The 17,945-nt window shown below is 41.1% G+C and overlaps 1 protein-coding gene across 11 annotated transcripts in view; it reads left to right on the top strand.

Annotated features, from left to right (window-relative positions):
- Nucleotides 1–17,945, top strand: part of LOC137536102 (cGMP-dependent protein kinase 2-like) — an 843,621-nt gene that overhangs the window by 782,218 nt on the left and 43,458 nt on the right. For all 11 annotated transcript variants that reach the window (XM_068258139.1, XM_068258141.1, XM_068258140.1 and 8 more), the window contains 4 exons: nt 874–963; nt 10,127–10,268; nt 12,793–12,956; nt 14,872–14,994. In XM_068258139.1, coding sequence (XP_068114240.1) covers nt 874–963; nt 10,127–10,268; nt 12,793–12,956; nt 14,872–14,994 — 519 coding nt within the window. The remainder of the gene's footprint in view (nt 1–873; nt 964–10,126; nt 10,269–12,792; nt 12,957–14,871; nt 14,995–17,945) is intronic.

The following is a 17,945-nucleotide window of genomic DNA, read 5'->3' as shown; positions in this document are numbered from 1 at the left end:
AACTACAACTGTAGGCAAGACAAGACAAACAACATTCATATTGTACTTTTCTCCTGTCAGACGAAAGCGATTGAGGTGCAGCCTCTAGGACGCGCTCTACAGGAGGTAGCAGTGTTAGGAGTCTAGCCCAAGGACTCTTTACTGAATAGGTGCTAGTTTACTGAACAGGAAGAGCAGAGATATGAATCCAGCATCAGAGGCAGAGCCCTTAACCCATACACTCTCCATATCCATACATATCCTTCAAGCAGTCCTGAAGAATGCTAGATGCTGTAGACCTTGAAATATATCCTCTTTCATCATCAGAATAAACTGAGAGACCCCCCCCCCCCCCTCCAAAAAAAAAGGTCAAAATAAATATAAAAAATCTTATGTTGCCATGTCTACATTTTACAAATGATATAGTGATCAAAAGCACCAGATTTTATAGCCATGATTTTCTTTTCAGGGATTCTGAAAAACTGCTAAGGCTGTGAACTGCATATTGCCTATGTTTCATAGCATAAGGTTCAAAAGAGATCCAGTTACCCCACATGTGTATACACTCACCCCCTTGTTTTTATGTACAGGCTCAGGCTTTCATACAGAAAGAAATAAAATAGAACAATATCAGCAATTCCTTTTTCCTGCAAACAAGGGTTTTGAGTGCATTCAGGGCAGAATCCATTCACTTTCTGCCCAAACAGATGCCTTTACAATAGAAATCCCAAATAATTATAATCTGCCACAGTAAATACACAAGACAGCCTGTAAATACAACAGACGCACTATGTTTTAAATGACTTCAGACAGGACTGTGCTTTACTTATCTAGATTCTTGGCAGCTTAACGCCAGTGACAGATGTCGGGTTTTTCTCCCTTCTTATTGTGCAGGCTTTACAGAACTTTCAGGGATGCCAAATATGTCTATATGCTCTTGGAGGTGTGTCTTGGAGGAGAGCTCTGGAGCATTCTGCGAGACACGTGAGTTGGATTGGTTAACCTAGATCTCTTTAGGCTGTCTAATTGTGTGTGTATTGTTTAACATAAATGGCTGATTTTTAAATGCTATATTTGTCCTTACTGGGGATATTTTTCCTTACCCAGGGCCGGATATATCAAACCATTACCGACAGTTTTTTCTTCTTAAAGTGGACCTGAACTCAGAACTCCCCCCGGCTCTAAAAGATAAGCAACAGCATAATAGCCTTTAAACAAAAAAACATTTATTTGTTACAGCTGATACAAATCCTAAAATAAATCTGTGTCTAGTCTGTGCTTTCAAATGGGCTTATCTGCTAATCTGCCATAGGCCATAGGATCAATTTACAACTTGTGATTAGACACAAATGAGGGGCAATTAAACAGGCTAAACTCTCTCAATACATACAGGGTGCACTTTGCTATGTTTTCCTTCAGTCTTGTGCAAGAGTCCAGGTCCACTTTAAACAGTTCTAACCAGCAGGGGGGACTTTTCTGCATGATTATAAGAAACTTCTTAAATCCTACTTAATAGTGGTAGTTTAGCGTGAATTTATAGAACTGCACTACAGTTATGAAAGGTGCAAATCCATCCCTAAACTGTCGCAGATTAAGAAGTGCTTAATAGCACTTCTACAGATTGTGCAGTGCAGTCTAGGCATGATTTGTGAAGTGCTCCTCCCCCCTGCTGAATTCCTGACTCAGAGCCTGCCGGTATCAGTACAGCAGATGTATTGGTTACCCCAGCAACAGCAATTTTCCTCACACACTGCACTGTCTGAGAAACCTTCCTAACTCCTCCTGTTTTAGAACAGTTTAAGATGTCTGAGACAGTTCTGCGCAAATTTCTAAAAACCTACCAATATTTTGTCTCAAACTCTCTTGATAAATGTCCCCCACAGTTCTTTATATAATTCTTATCCACACGTGCCAGTTCCATTATCAAAGGTATGCATGGTCATTTTAACACCTAAGTGGGCAATTCTAGTTAGCATAACAAAGGTGGCTTGAAATAACATAATGCTAGGTACACATGATGCATTTTTTCAGTTGATTTTCCATCCGATCGATTTTCCGCTCAATTTTCTGCTTGATTCTCTTATCTTTGGGGTCATCTGAAGGCAATTGTCTATGCTGTGAAGATCCGAGATTTGCAGCACCTGAAACTACGGATACTGGAAGCCTGTGCTAGCATTTCTCCTGCGGTATTGCTATCAGTGTGTGAAGAGTGGGAGAAGAGGGTTGCATTGACAATCCAACACAATGGGCAGCACATTGAACACATTTTATAAGTGGTCCGAAACGTGTAAATAACTCATGAAAGAATTAAGTTATGTTAAAACCATTGTTTTTCTTGTGAAATTCCCAATAAGTTTGATGTGTCACATGACCCTCTTCCTATTGAAAAAACAAAAGTTGGATTCAAAATGTCCGACTTCAAAATGTCCGGCATGATCACCACCCATCTTGAAAAGTTCCCCCCCCCCTCACACATACTAATGTGTCACAAACAGCAAGTTAATATCACCAACCATTCCCATTTTATTAAGGTGTATCCATATAAATGTCCCACCCTGTAGATGCTTTGAATGGCGTTAGCAAACTGATCCCTATTATTATGTATAGAGTGGGGGCCCAATGTAAAACTTACAAAGCTCCTTAGTTACACTGCTGTTGGTCTGTACTGATTGTTGAAACCCTTCTGGATGTACATGCCAATATTCTGAACTGTAAAGGTCTAGGCCAGGCATGGGCAAACTTGGCCCTCCAGCTGTTAAGGAACTACAAGTCCCACAATGCATTTGCCTTTATGAGGCATGACTGTGGCTGTCAGACTGCTGCAATGCATTGTGGGACTTGTAGTTCCTTAACAGCTGGAGGGCCAAGTTTGCCCATGCCTGGTCTAGGCTGTAGATGTACAGTATTATGCCTTAATAAAGTGACTGATGAGGAGTATCTGGCCTGGTTATATTGTGTGTATCCTTTATATACTTATTTTGAGAAATAACCTCATATTGGTCATAACATCAATTTCTTACCAGAACTTGAAAGCTAATTAATATAGGCTACAATCTTCCTTTACACAAGGGGGCTTGGATGCTTTTGTTTCATTGAAGGTAATCTATGGCTATATTTACTAGGTAATTCCCAGCAGTGATGAGCGAAAATGCAAATATTCTTTTCGCCGAATTTTCGCGAAAATAAGTACTATTTTCGTTTCGAAAGGCGAAAATTCGCCGAATATTTTCGCATTAATTTTCGCCTAAAGTCCGTTTTTTTCGCGTTGAATTTTTAAGCCCCCTTACAAGCTAGAATCACCAAATTTGCAGGGTATATTAAGGAGATATGTGGGTACAAGAAGAAAAAGAAATTTTTCAAAAAGACCTTATAGTTTTTGAGAAAATCGACTTTAAAGTTTCAAAGGAAAAAAAGTATACATTTAAATGCAGTAAATAACAGTTACTGTAGCAAACCTAGCAGTAGTGTAAATTTACTAATATCAAAAGAAAGGGCCAAGTGTAAGTGCCATGGGCTAAGTGTCAAGTGCAAACTGCCAAGTGCAAAGGGCCGAGTGCCAAGTGCAAAGGGCCAAGAGCCAAGAGCAAGTGCCAAGTGCAAACGGCCAAGTGCCAAGGGCCAAGTGCCAAGAACAAGTGCCAAGTGCAAACGGCCAAGTGCAAGTGCAAAGGGCCAAGGGTCAAATGAAAAGGGCCAAGTGCAAAGGGCCAAGTGCAAAGAGCCCTTGGCTCTTGGCCCTTTGCCTTTGCACTTGGCCCTTTTCATTTGACACTTGGCCCTTTGCACTTGGCCCTTTGCACTTGGCCCTTTGCACTTGGCCCTTTGCACTTGCAATTGGCCCTTTGCCTTTGCACTTGGCCCTTTGCACTTGGCCCTTTGCACTTGGCCCTTTGCACGTGCAATTGGCCCTTTGCACTTGGGCCTTTGCACTTGGCCCTTTGCACTTGGGCCTTTGCCTATGCACTTGGCCCTTTGCACTTGGCCCTTTGCACTTGGCAGTTTGCACTTGGCAGTTTGCACTTGGCAGTTTGCACTTGGCCCTTTCTTTTGATATTAGTAATTTTACACTACCTCTAGGTTTGCTTAAAGGGATACTGTAGGGGGGGGGGGGGGGGGGGGGTCGGGGGAAAATGAGTTGAAGTTACCTGGGGCTTCTAATGGTCCCCCGCAGGCATCCTGTGCCCGCGCAGCCACTCCCCAATGCTCCGGCCCTGCCTCCAGTTCACTTCTGGAATTTCAGACTTTAAAGTCTGAAAACCACTGCGCCTGCGTTGCCATGTCCTTGCTTCCCCTGATGTCACCAGGAGCACACGGCACAAGCACAGACCATACTGGGCCTGCGCAGTATGCTCCTGGTACCATCAGCGGAAGTGAGGACATGGCAACGCAGGCGCAGTGGTTTTCAGACTTTAAAGTCTGAAATTCCAGAAGTGAACCAGAGGCGGGGCCGGAGCATTGGGGAGTGGCTGCGTGGGCACAGGATGTCTGTGGGGGACCGCTAGAACCCCCGGGTAACTTCAACTCATTTTACCCCGACCCCTCCAACAGTATCCCTTTAAGTAACTGTCATTTACTGCATTTAAATGTATACTTTTTTCCTTTGAAACTTTAAAATCGATTTTCTCAAAAACTATAAGGTCTTTTTGAAAAGTTTCTTTTTCCTCTTGTACCCACATATCTCTTTAATATACCCTGCAAATTTGGTGATTCTAGCTTTGAAGGGGGCTTAGATATTCAACGCGAAAAAACGGACTTTAGGCGAAAATTAATGCGAAAATATTAATGCGAAATTTCGCCCTTTGAAGCGAAAATAGTAGTTATTTTCGCGAAAATTCGGCGAAATCGAAAATGGGATTTTCGATGCGAAAATGGCTTTGGCGAAAATTCGCAAGCAACACTGATTCCCAGCAGTGTTTATCAAGGTATTTTATCTGACTGCAATATGGAGTCAGGAAGGAATCTTTTTTTTATAATTTAGGGCTAATTGGTCCAAGCCTTATAAGGAAAGAAAGGTTTATAGATTCTAAAGAGGTGACAGGCCCCTTTCGCACATAATGCATTGCTTTACGTCGCAGTACGCTCCCCCAACGGTCCCCCATCAAAGTTGCCATTAGTCTCTAAGACTGGGCATACTACCCGCAGTGCCACGTGATGAGCGGGTGTGGTTACGGCGATGCAGACTCTGCAGTGTTTTGCTGAGCAGTAATAGCGGTACCGCATGACAGGCATTTCCATTGGAGTCAATGACACCACAACAATCTATTCGATTTTTGCGGTGGCAGTGAGGTGTGCAAACAGGTAACTGCCTCCAGCTAGGATTGAAACGTTAGTATCCTGTGTCAAAGATGGTATCTCTAACCAGTACACTATCCATAAGCCATTAACAATGGTTTTGCAGATGTGGGAATCAATGGAAAATGCACATTTCCACATTTTTGCAAAAAGACGAGCGGAACAGAACTTCTTTGTTTCTATCATCTCTTCATCCTGATTTATAACTTCTTGCTCTTATTCTAAATAACTCTGTAATGACTTGTGGGATTTTTGAGTTATGAACCACAAATTTCATCTGTTCGAATAAAACCATTCCCTGTCACATTTAACACAGCTTGGTATAGAGGAGAATCTGAAAATTAACAGCAGGCCTCTCTATGGGATCACTCAGCTATATTAATTAGACCAGAAATGTAGTGGAGGAATCATAACGTAAGATGCCTTATCACTTTATGCTGTGAAAATCAAAATACACGCTCTTGGCCAGTTCCCTCTCAGCGGCTTTATAATGGTATTGATTAGTTAAGTGTTTTGTGTGTGGTGTTACTGTTTCTTTTTGATAGGATGTGTGATACAACATTAAGGGGTTAAACTGTTCTCTTTTATGAAGGACTTTAAAATAAAGCAATCAAATCCCAAACTTGTACTTCTTGCAGAACCCGTTGAGGCTATTTCTACTTTACGCTAAGCTTACTCTCTGTATGGATGCTACACTCTCACTCTCTCTCTCTCTCTCTCTCTCTCTCTCTCTCTCTCTCTCTCTCTCTCTGTGTGTGTATATATATATATATATATATATATATATATATATATATATATATATATATATATATATATATATATATATATATATATGTATATATATATATATATATGTATATATATATATATATATATATATATATATATATATATATATATATATATATATATTATATATATATATATATATATACACAGTCCTGCCCATGATTAATCATACCCCTGGAAAATGTTGACTTAAGTTTACTTTTATTCAACCAGCAAGTACATTTTTGATAGGAAATGACATAAGTGTCTCCCAAAAGATACTATGACTATGTACAAGAGGCATTATTGTGGCAATTTTGTGGCATTTGAGCAAAAATTGTCCAGTCCAAAATTATTCATACCCCTTCACAGTCTGTGGGAAAATTCAAAGTTCTATACCATTCCAAATAGTCCAAGCTGTTCTAAAGCATCTTAATTACCCTGATTAATTGGGAACAGCTGTTTTCATCAACTCAACAGGTGAAAAAACAGCAGCTCTTTGCAATTGGTTTGTGGACAGTAATGGCTAGGACAAAGGAGGAGTATATACTTATACTTGTCAATGAGGCCCATGTGCATAGTGCACGTTTAATCTGTTATCTACACATCAGGTCTAGTGACATGGGCATTACTGGAGAGAATGGATTTCAGAGATCATTGGCCAGAACTGATATGCAGATAATGCATCACATATATGAATATTCATATGGAGCATGATTTTGGAAAAATGAGTAGGGTATGAATGAGGGTGAGGCTAGGTAGCAGGAAGAGTTATGATAAGCTCTCAGACCAGGCAGGCCCAGAGAAAAGTTTGTGCACAGTGGTCTGCAATCCAGACTGTTCATACATAAGTCATTGTAAACAATAGACATTTAAAGAGTTCTTCTAACATCTTTTCAGAAAACTAAATACAGAAATTAATTATCAGAAGTACAGTGGGATGCGAAAGTGTGGGCAACCTTGTTAATTGTCATGATTTTCCTGTATAAATTGTTGGTTGTTAAAATAAAAATGTCAGTTAAATATATCATATAGGAGACACACACAGTGATATTTGAGAAGCGAAATTAAGTTTATTGGATTTACATAATATGTGCAATAATTGTTTAAACAAAATTATGCAGGTGCATAAAAAAGAAATTAAATTGTTGTTTAGTATATCCTCCTTTTGCAGAAATTAGAGCCTCTAAACGCTTCCTGTAGGTTCCAATGAGAGTCTGGATTCTGGTTGAAGGTATTTTGGACCATTCCTCTTTCAAAAACATCTCTAGTTCATTCAGGTTTGATGGCTTCCGAGCATGGACAGCTCTCTTTAACTCACACCACAGATTTTCAATTATATTCAGGCCTGGGGACTGAGATGGCTATTCCAGAACATTGTACTTGTTCCTCTGCATGAATGCCTTTGTGGATTTTGAGCAGTGTTTAGGGTTGTTGTCTTGTTGAAAGATCCAGTCCCGGCGCAGCTTCAGCTTTGTGACTGATTCCTGGACATTGGTCTCCAGAATCTGCTGATACTGAGTGGAATCAATGCGTCCCTCAACTTTGACAAGATTCCCAGTCCCTGCACTGGTCACACAGCCCCACAGCATGATGGAACCATCACCATATTTTACTGTAGGTAGCAGGTGTTTTTCTTGGAATGCTGTGTTCTTTTTCCTCCATGCATAACGCCCTTGTTATGTCCAAATAACTACATTTTAGTTTCGTTAGTCCACAGCACCTTATTCCAAAATTAAGCTGCTTGTCCAAATTTGCTTTCGCATACCTTAAGCAGCTCTGTTTGTGTTGTGGGTGGAGAAAAGGTTTCCTCTGCATCAATCCCGCGTACAGTATCTCCTTGTGTAAAGTATGCCGAATGGTTGCACAATGCACAGTGACTCCATCTGCAGCGAGATGATGTTACAGGTCTTTGGTGCTGGTCTGTGGGTTCACTCTGACTGTTCTCACCATTCGTTGCTTCTGTCTATCTGAGATTTTTTTTGCTCTGCCATTTTGAGCCTTAACTTGAACTGAGCCTGTGGTCTTCCATGTTCTCTATATGTTCCTAACTGTGGAAACAGACAGATGAAATCTCTGAGACAGTTTTCTGCATTCTTCCCCTAAACCATGATGGTGAACAATCTTTGTCTTCAGGTCATTTGAGAGTTGTTTTGAGACCCCCATGTTGCTACTCTTCAGAGAAAATTAAAAGATGAGGGAAACTTACAACTGACCCCCTTAAATACTCTTTCTCATAACTGGATTCACCTGTGTATGTAGGTCAGGGGTCACTGAGCTTACCAAGCCAATTTGAGTTCCAATAATTACTTGTAAAAGTTTTTGAATCAATAAAATGACAACAGTGCCCACATGTATGCACCTGCCTAATTGTATTTAACCTCTTGAGGATCACAGTGTTAAATCCCCCTTAAGACTAGGCCATTTTTTGTAAAAATAGGCCACTGCAGCTTTAAGGCCAAGCTGCAGGGCCTCACAACACAACACACAAGTGATCCCCCCTTTCTCCCCACCAACAGAGCTTTCTGTTGTTGGGGTCTGATGGCTCCCCAGATTATATATATATATATATATATATATATATATATATATATATATATATATATATATATATTTATTTGTTTTATTTTCAAATATTTTCTCTATTTTTTAAATCCCACTCCCTCCGCCAGCCAATCAGCATGATTAGCTGTCATAGGCTTCAGCCTATGACAGCCGATCACGTCCATGCCTACAGAGGGGACAGCCGTTTCACATGGCTGTCCCCAGTAAAGCACTGCCTTAGATCGCAGCGCTGTACATGGTAATTAGAGGGGGCTGCCGCCGCGGCCACGCCCATCGGCAACGACACGGTCGGCAATAGGTTAAACAATTATTGCGCACTTTCTGTAAATCCAATAAACTTAATTTCACTTCTCAAATATCACTGCGTGTGTCTCCTATATGATATTTTTAAGTGACATTTTTTATCGTAACAACCAACGATTTTTACAGGAAAATCATGATGATTAACAAGGTTGCCCACACTTTCGCATCCCACTGTACATTGCTTTTCAATAACCACAACAAAAGCAGTATTGATAAAAATATAGCCTTTGAGTAACCACAGTAAAAGCATTACTACTGATATTACCTTCCCTTATCATCCCCCCTCCCCCTACATCCCCGGGCTCTTATTTTATTTCACTTTGGGCTCGATCAAATTCACTTTTTCTTTTAAGTTTTCTACTAAGAGATAATTTTTCATTATCTGTTTAAAATAACTTTTGTTTAAAATAACTTGATGATTGAAAAAGTACCAAAAAGTAGGTGAAAAAGTACTGTGAAGCACCTGGAAAGGAGCTGACAGGCGGTGGTTCTCCACTTGTCAGTTGCCCGTGTGTAAGGGCTCTAAGTTTTCTCCTAGGTGATATCTTCACATCCTCAATAATAAAACCCCTGTGTCCCTGCCTGGGTGTGGCTGTCTCTGTGTAGCTGGGTCCGTGGTGTGCACATGCCCAGTAGCAAGAAGCATGGACCCAGCTACACAGAGACAGACAGCCATTGAGACAGGACGGGGCTAGTGAGCCGGGCCGGCATGTGCATGGGCGGACGGGTGTGCGGTGGGTGCACGTGGCAGGTGCACGCGTGTGGGGCGGGTGCGCGCGGGGCGCAATGTTAAAAGATAGACCTAGGGGCCGTTTTAAAACGGGCTTGGGTCTACTAGTTATAAATAAAATGCCTTTTAAGCCACCAGCCAGGAAGAAAATACTCTTTCACCTACTTTTTGGTATGGTTTGGGTTGCAGAGTGCTGACAAATTATGTTATTCAGAAAATGAAAAATGATCTGCTTTTAGAATACAAAAAGTGATTTCAATAAGTGCCATAGTGTAATATGATGTAACATGACCATGAGTTCTAATATGATACTGGTTGTAAATTAAGTATTATAGATGAGGATTAGCAAAGATAGCTTTGCCTTTTTGAACTAGCTCCCTCAAAATCCTACTTGACTTTTTTTTTTATATATTATCTGTTTAAAAAAATATGTATCTTAATAGTGCCTTAACTTGTCTGTATGACTGTATACATATGTATTCTCAGGGGTTTCTTCGAGGAAGGAGTTGCCAGATTCTGCATTGGATGTGTTCTGGAAGCTTTCGATTACTTGCACAATCGAGGAATTGTCTACAGAGACCTCAAACCAGAGAATCTCCTGCTTGATTCTGACGGCTATATTAAGATGGTTGGTCTTCCGTTGTGTTTGATCATCAGTAATGAAATGGATACATTTTTAAAGAAAGTTTACGTATTAGGTTAAGGGCTAATAATGAGATCACTTATATTACATTCTCAGGCTACAGGTCTTCTGATGATCTAATTATGATGAATGACCTGTTGCTTATAAGGTGATGAGTAACAGCCTGCTTCCTTGTAAACTATCATACGACCATACGTCTGAGAAATGTCTCTAGGATTTACAATACTGACACATGTGTACTGCAGTTTCTGTCCTTCTTCCACCACTTCATACCTTCAGGGCCCTTTCACACTGGGGCAGTGCGGTGCGTCAAATTGATGCACTGCTACCGCAGCTAATGCAACCCTATAGGGAAGTTCATACTTCCCACGTTGCAGTACGCTTCACCAAAAGTGCCTAATCTAACGCTAACGCAGAACTATGTTACAGTGCGGCATCTGCGGCGATCTGTGTCAGCCCGGAAATCATGTTAGTCTATGGCGATGCAGTTTTTTAAAAAAGAGATGACATTATGGCGCACATACGCGGAAGCGAATTTTTAAAATACGCTTCCGTGCATTTCCACATAACCAGAAGCAGGAAGTGACCGCAAACATGTGTCACTTCCTGCTTGGCCGAATGCCAGACATGGAACACCATGTACTAACACGTTGTTTGCTGAAGACCTTATTCTGGTGGTGCTACCGCCAGTTTGTAGTGGGAAATCGGCTTCAGAGGTTTTCCAAAAATACCAGTTGATGTTCTGCTTGTAAATATATGCTGTCTGCTAATTGTTTTTCTACTCTCACCTGCTTCATATCAGATTAAACCCAGGGTTGCTAAAGATGGACATACACTAGTCGACTTTATTAATCAGAATCCAGAGGATTTTATCTTTTGATCAAATCTGATAGAAATTGATGCTGCAAACGATTGATCAATATTTGGCCGTAATTGGATGGAAGATTTTGCTTGGAGTGCATCGTTGGGAGTGCTTTGCCCCTATTGGTTTGGCCTCTATCATTTGTAATAGAGTACACGAGATAGAAGACACAGGGAGGAGAGCCCAGCGCTGGAGAGTGTAATCTGTGCTGCCCCTACATTCTGCACAGTTCGGGTGTGGAGGAAGAAGACTAGGAGTACTGGGGACCTGCCAGTGAGAACAGATTTTCAATACATTTCTGTGTACAGTATGTGGAGGGGCTCAATCATAAAGATCTCTCTCTGATCAGATAATGATCTAAGAGGAAACTATCTGCTGGCCGCATTGACCAGTGTATGTCCAGCTTATGAGGTTTGTGAACTAGTAGTTGAGTGATTGCAGTTGCATGCATGCAGCATCCAGAGCAAGAGTTTTTTTTCTTTTAAATAAATCAGGATCTCCCAACATGTTTCAATATCACTCAAGTGAATAATACAATCTTTTATCATGTAATGGCAGACATTTTTTTTTAAATCGAGTCCACATTTATTGGACCTCTAATGCTTTTCCCACTGGAGATGCTCCAAGATGCCTAAGTAGAAAATCAAGCCTGATATTCAACCACCTTAGTTTCTACTTTGCTGCACAGTTTAGGAATTCAGGCTGTTTAACCTCCTGAGCGTTAGGGCCCACTCACACTAGAGTGTTGTGCCGGCGATTTTGGCAAAACGCTCAAACGCTAGCGCTTTTGAAAGCGCTAGTGTAATAAAACCCTATGGGCCCTTTCTTACTTGGGCGATTTGCTGTAATCGCTGCAAATTGCCCAAAATCGCGAAATGCACCATTTTCAGGCGATTTCCCGGTGATATTGTTTCAGTGCTATAGAAACGCTAAACGTGATCGCGGAGAAATAGCTGCAATGTCAAGTAATTTTTCTGCGTGAAATCGCGGAAAAATCAGTCCCGCAAAACGCCCGCGATTTGTTTTGCGCTTCTGAGTGTGAATGGGCCCTTACACTGCTTTTGGGCACCAATACTAGCTAGCCTAGCACTAGCTAAACCTTTTGCAGGCATGCAATCTATTAGTTTTATACTGGGGTACTCCTGAGGCTAGCGAGCGCCATGCCCGTGTCCAGCATACCATTAAGGAGGTAACGAATAAAATAGCTTTTCTTTTTCTTTTTTTTTCTTTTTTTTTTTTTTTTACAATTTACAACATTTATTATTTAGTCAGTGTTTGCTCATTGTAAAATCTTTCCTCACCATGATTTACATTTGGATATTTATCACAGGTGGCAACATCTTTAGTCCTGTCAGGTACATCTCTGCGGAATGCTTGTTTCTGAGCATGCCAAAGCCAGTGAAAATGATGCCTGGTCTCCCTGAATGTTATAGGAAGAGAATTTCCTATAGCTAAACAGCCTAAGCTGGGAGGAGGGGGGGCACATACCAATATAGAGCAATATATAGATATAGAAAGTGTTTCTGATGCTGAAATACCGTAAAAGTGGGTATTGTGAATAATTTACTACATTCTACTGTATGTCATTACAGTGCCTCTTTAAGTAGATGATTGTTTGTTGTAGCAATTATTTTACTTATCTTCCAGGTAGACTTTGGGTTTGCCAAAAAGATTGGTCCAGGGAAGAAGACTTGGACATTTTGTGGCACTCCGGAGTATGTAGCGCCAGAGATCATCATGAACAGAGGACATGACTTTGGGGCAGATTACTGGTCGCTGGGCATTCTCATCTATGAGCTTTTGACAGGAAGGTGAGGATTCCATCCAACCATTTTATTTTACAAAGTTTGGGTAGACTAGACATGGGGAAAAAGAAAGATGACAGATTTCAGAAATGATAGAAAAGCAGTCTTGTTTAAATATGTCCTCTTGACTTGTACTCATACACATTCAGTGGTTCTAATCAATGTGGCTGGATAGGATTTGGTAAGCCCAAGTTGCTGCTATGTAACAATTGTAGTATTAAAGTGAACCTATCGTCACGTGGGTTGTTTTTTGCTGACCTTTTTTAATAAGTTGGTTGTACCCTAGTTGTCTTGTTTTTCTTGTGGCTCTACAAAAATAATGTTAGCCAGGTCACCACTGAAGTCAGAGGTGGTTGCTTGATCTGAGTTATGGTACCCATACACATATCATTGTTCCCCTTTAATCCCCTGAAGCTTCAATTGATCTGCAGGGAATCGATTCCCCTAAAATGTCCAATATATCGATTTTGATTAAAAAAGCCTGAAAGTATCTATCGGACAGGACAGAAGATCTAGATCAATTTAGAGCAGGGGCAGGAGTGGCGGTATTCCACGGCCTGAAGAGTTGCATTGCATCGAACAGTGCCAAACTGCAGTTCGATCAATTTTCAATAGACTACCTGCTGCTATCTATTGAAAATGGATGTGTAGCATATGGTAGGAATTTATTCAGGAACGAATCACTTTTCAGAGAGGAATTAATCGTTTTGCCACATTCTGTGGAAATCTATAAGTGTATGGCCAGCTTAAAGGGAAGCTTAAGTGACGTAAAAAAAAAATGACTTTTACTCACCTGGGGCTTCCCTCAGCCCCCTGCAGCTGAACGGTGCCCTCGCCATGTCCCTCTGATGCGCCTGGACTCGCCGGCGGCCACTTTGGTTTGGCGACTGATTAGCCGCGTTCCCAAGCCGCAATAGCATTATAGAGGGCGCTATTGCGGCTGGGAACGCGGATAATCAGCCGTGTTCCCAGCCTGTCGGCCGGTGACGGCCAAACCGGAAGTGGCCGCCGGCAAGTCCAGGAGGGACACGGCGAGGGCACCCCTCAGCTGCAGGGGGCTGAGGGGAGCACCAGGTGAGAAAAAGTCATTTTTTTTTTTACGTGACTTAAGCTTCCCTTTAAGTGATTTACTAATTGCTGAAGCTTTATGATGACTGCAGATTGTGTAGTCAGATTATAAAGTGTGTGGCCAGCATCAGGATGCAATTGGCAATAAAGCAATCCGCAAACCCGTGACATTTTATAAAAGGTAAAACTACACAGCCCAAACTTACTTTATAACAATGTCACATTTTAGTATACAATACATGATAGAGGTAGCAGATTTCATCTATTTATATCTGGCAAAACTCCATATCCTGTCCTGAATAGGTCAAATCAAAAATATTGCACACACATTGATAATGTTTGTATCATTGAATATGCTTAATACATAACTCTTTGTAATGGACCACTACCAGCATTTATATATGAGCTTAAATGTCAATACTATTTTAGAATACAATCAAAAGTATCATGGGGGTGTGTGTGACACTAGCTGAGACAGGGCTCTAAGCTGTCAAATGCTCTGTTGTGCTTTTGTCTCAATCTCATCCTCTCTGCAAGAAACTTATTATTCAATACATTCACTTATAATCTGTGTGCGGTTCAGATGCAATCAGATGTACACAGAGGACAAGCATCAGTCAAGCACTAGAGCTAGAAAGAGCTACTATTGATGCAATGACTTAAGTTACAACATGTCAAAACAAAGACACAATCCCCGTACTCATTCGCCTAGAAGAAAACCTGCATTGATCACGTTTTTCATAAAGGAGACAGGACAAATAAATAATACTCTGATCTTTTGTCAAAAGAATCAGTTCTTGATACAACGCTTTTTTTCAGGAGGTTTTTTTTTTTTTTCGTTTTTTTCTTCCAGCCCACCATTCTCAGGGACAGATCCCATCAAAATTTATAACATGGTGTTGAAAGGAATTGAAAAGGTAGACTTCCCACACCGCATTGGACGTCGCTCTGAAGACCTGATCCGTAGGCTGTGCAGGTAATGATGATTAGATGTTGCTGTTTGTATTGAAGGCAGGAGTGGGCTGTTAAGCTCAGGGGAAATATGAGATGTTGCTCCACTGAAAGGTTAATGGCTGCTTCAAAGAGTCTATCTGAGGACATAGCAAAGATAAATTCAGCCAAGGGACATGACATTGCTCCACATACTTTCAGCAGGTCATCATGAAATAAAAAAAATTATATATATATATATATATATATATATATATATATATATATATATATATATATATATATATAAGACAGTAAAATATAATAAGCTGGGAGTGAAATGCCACACGGTTAAAGGAACATGTTCAAATGGTCCAATTATATGTTTAAATGTCACACTAGCATAGGTGCTCAAATGTGCTTATTTAAAGGGCTCATCCATGGAAATAAATAAAGTATATTCAGTAGATTGCTGGGCACTTGTGTCAGTGCTACAGGTGAGCTCCATCTGAGCAGAGTTGCCAACTCATCCCTTTAATTACTGACACCTATGAATTATACAGGTTTTGTGGCTAGGTAGATGCAGTTAAGGCACTGATTATGTGCAAATAGCCCCAGAACCTGTATAACTTAGATGTGTCAGTAATAAAAGGGATGAGTTGGCAACACTGCATCTGAGTGTTGATTATGCAGTAGCCATGGTATCAGCAATTACAATTTTCATCTTCCATTGTTTGGATTTAGTGCAGACAGTAAGGATGATGGAAGGTGAGTATGCTTAGGGTAATCTGTTAGGGTTTGGCATTGTTTTAGGAGGGTTAGTGTAATGCTGGGGATACACGGGTCGACCGGCGGCTCGATTAGCCGCCGGATCGACCCCATCCGCATCCCCGCTCGTCCGCGCATGCGTGCTGATCGATTACCGCTCACCCCTTCCTTATCAGCGCTCAATTCCCTGCCATTGTCCGCAGGCGGGAATCGAGCGGGCGGGGGTCGAGCGGCTTGATCGGGCCAGCAGAATATTATCAGCTGGCCGGATCAGCTGGTCGATACACAGTACAGAAACGTATCGTGTATCCCCAGCATTATGTACATTTCTGTACCGTGTATCGACCAGCTGATCCGGCCAGCTGATAATATTCAGCTGGCCCGATCAAGCCGCTCGACCCGCGCCCGCTCGATTCCCGCCTGCGGACAATGGCAGGGAATCGAGCGCTGATAAGGAAGTGCCGGCGGGGACGAGCGGTAATCGATCCGCGTGCATGCACGGACGAGCGGGGACGCGGCGGGGACGCGGCTGGGGTCGATCCGGTGGCTAATCGAGCCGCCGGTCGACCCGTGTATCCCCAGCATTAGGGAGATAGGGTAGGATGAGGTCAGTTTTATTGATTACATTTAGGAGGATGGTATATTGCAGGGGGGAGGGGTGTTAGGTGTCAGGAAAGAGTAGACATAGGGGGAGGTTAATTTTCGGCAAAATCCAATAAAAGGGAAAATGCTAAACGCAAAAAAATAATTACAGCTAAATATGAAATATGTAATTATAGCTTAGCTTTTGCCTGCTGCACAGGTCACTTTTTCAGACATAAGGACATCCTTTCTCAAGCCATGTGCTTAAAAAAGAACTTAAAAGCTACTATGAAGCTAGTCATGTACAAGTTGGTATTCGGTTACAGGCATCACAGTGATTATATTATGTCTGCATTTCTTGCACCTTTGTTCTGAAAATATACAAAAAACAAACAACAACAAAAAGATTTTGTCTGTCAAACACTGCTTGTACTCCATAGCTACTATTGACTATTGATTATGAGAGAACTCAGGAGAAAAAATGAATTGCATATGGGCCCATGTGTCTTGACTTACTAGATCTGCAACGCAATGGTGATTCCACAAAACTGCCAATCACACATTTACTGAAATGAAAGTTCTCATCTCAGAGCCCATGTGTGACTGTGCAAATGCACATCACATGGCAAATCACTAAGCACCCACAAGCCATGATTTAACTCATGGGATCACTTCAAATACAAGTAAACAGCAGTTGGTGCTGCTTATAAAAAAACATGCATTTTGTGTATTGAATGTCCCTGTAGCTGCTAATTTTAATAATATCTGAATATTTTTAAAACCCTTTTCCAGGCACAAATGTTTTCTAGATGAATGTTAGCACCAGACACTGGATATGTCTTGTATTGCAAATACTTACGATTCCTCGGGAGGAGCGATCAGAAACAATGTTGGTGCTGGTCTTGTTCCGTTCAAGCTGGCAAAATCTGAGGTAGAGGATGGAAAAGAGAGAGAGAGAGCACTAAAAATGGGTATACATCAATTTGGCTTGTCAGCCGAGGACAGATATAACCTTTAGGATGTGCTGGTAATACCCTTATGGATATTCCAGCTGTAGCGCTTCTGTCTCTTTGAGCCAGGGACCAGACTTGACGCTAGTGTCCTTTCTGTAGTGGAATCTGCTCCTCCATTCTACCTCAGGCACCAGACACTGGTCACTTCCTGCACAGCCCCCTGGCAGTGGTACAGGCTGCAATTTTCTCAGACAGATTCAATTTGTGCCTTCCTTCTTGCAGTCTGAACAGTTGAGATGATGATGTAGCCACTTCCACAGGGACTGACAGAAACTTTCTCAGCTGATCTGCTTCTTTAGTAATGTGATGACGGGTTTTTTTTTTTATTAGCTGTAAAACTTTCATTTCTCAGAATAATAACAAAGTAAATATTTTTACATCTGTTCATGGAAATGGTTTTAAGTTTTGTTATTATATTTTACAGCAACACTTAAACAACAATAATCATAAATATATTTTTGGAAACATAATTGTGTTATTTAACCAACAGCATTTATTTCATCATTTTAATAAACATATTTGTTTTGTGAAATACACTATGGCCTCGAGTCATAGAGCACAGTGTGGTAAATGTAAAGTGATTGGTAAATCACAGCATTCGGTATTTTAGACATTTGTGTGCTAATTCCTAAAA

The sequence above is a fragment of the Hyperolius riggenbachi genome, chromosome 10 (genome assembly GCF_040937935.1).
Source record: "Hyperolius riggenbachi isolate aHypRig1 chromosome 10, aHypRig1.pri, whole genome shotgun sequence".
NCBI lineage: Eukaryota > Metazoa > Chordata > Amphibia > Anura > Hyperoliidae > Hyperolius > Hyperolius riggenbachi.
This window is presented reverse-complemented; position numbering and strand designations above follow the sequence as displayed.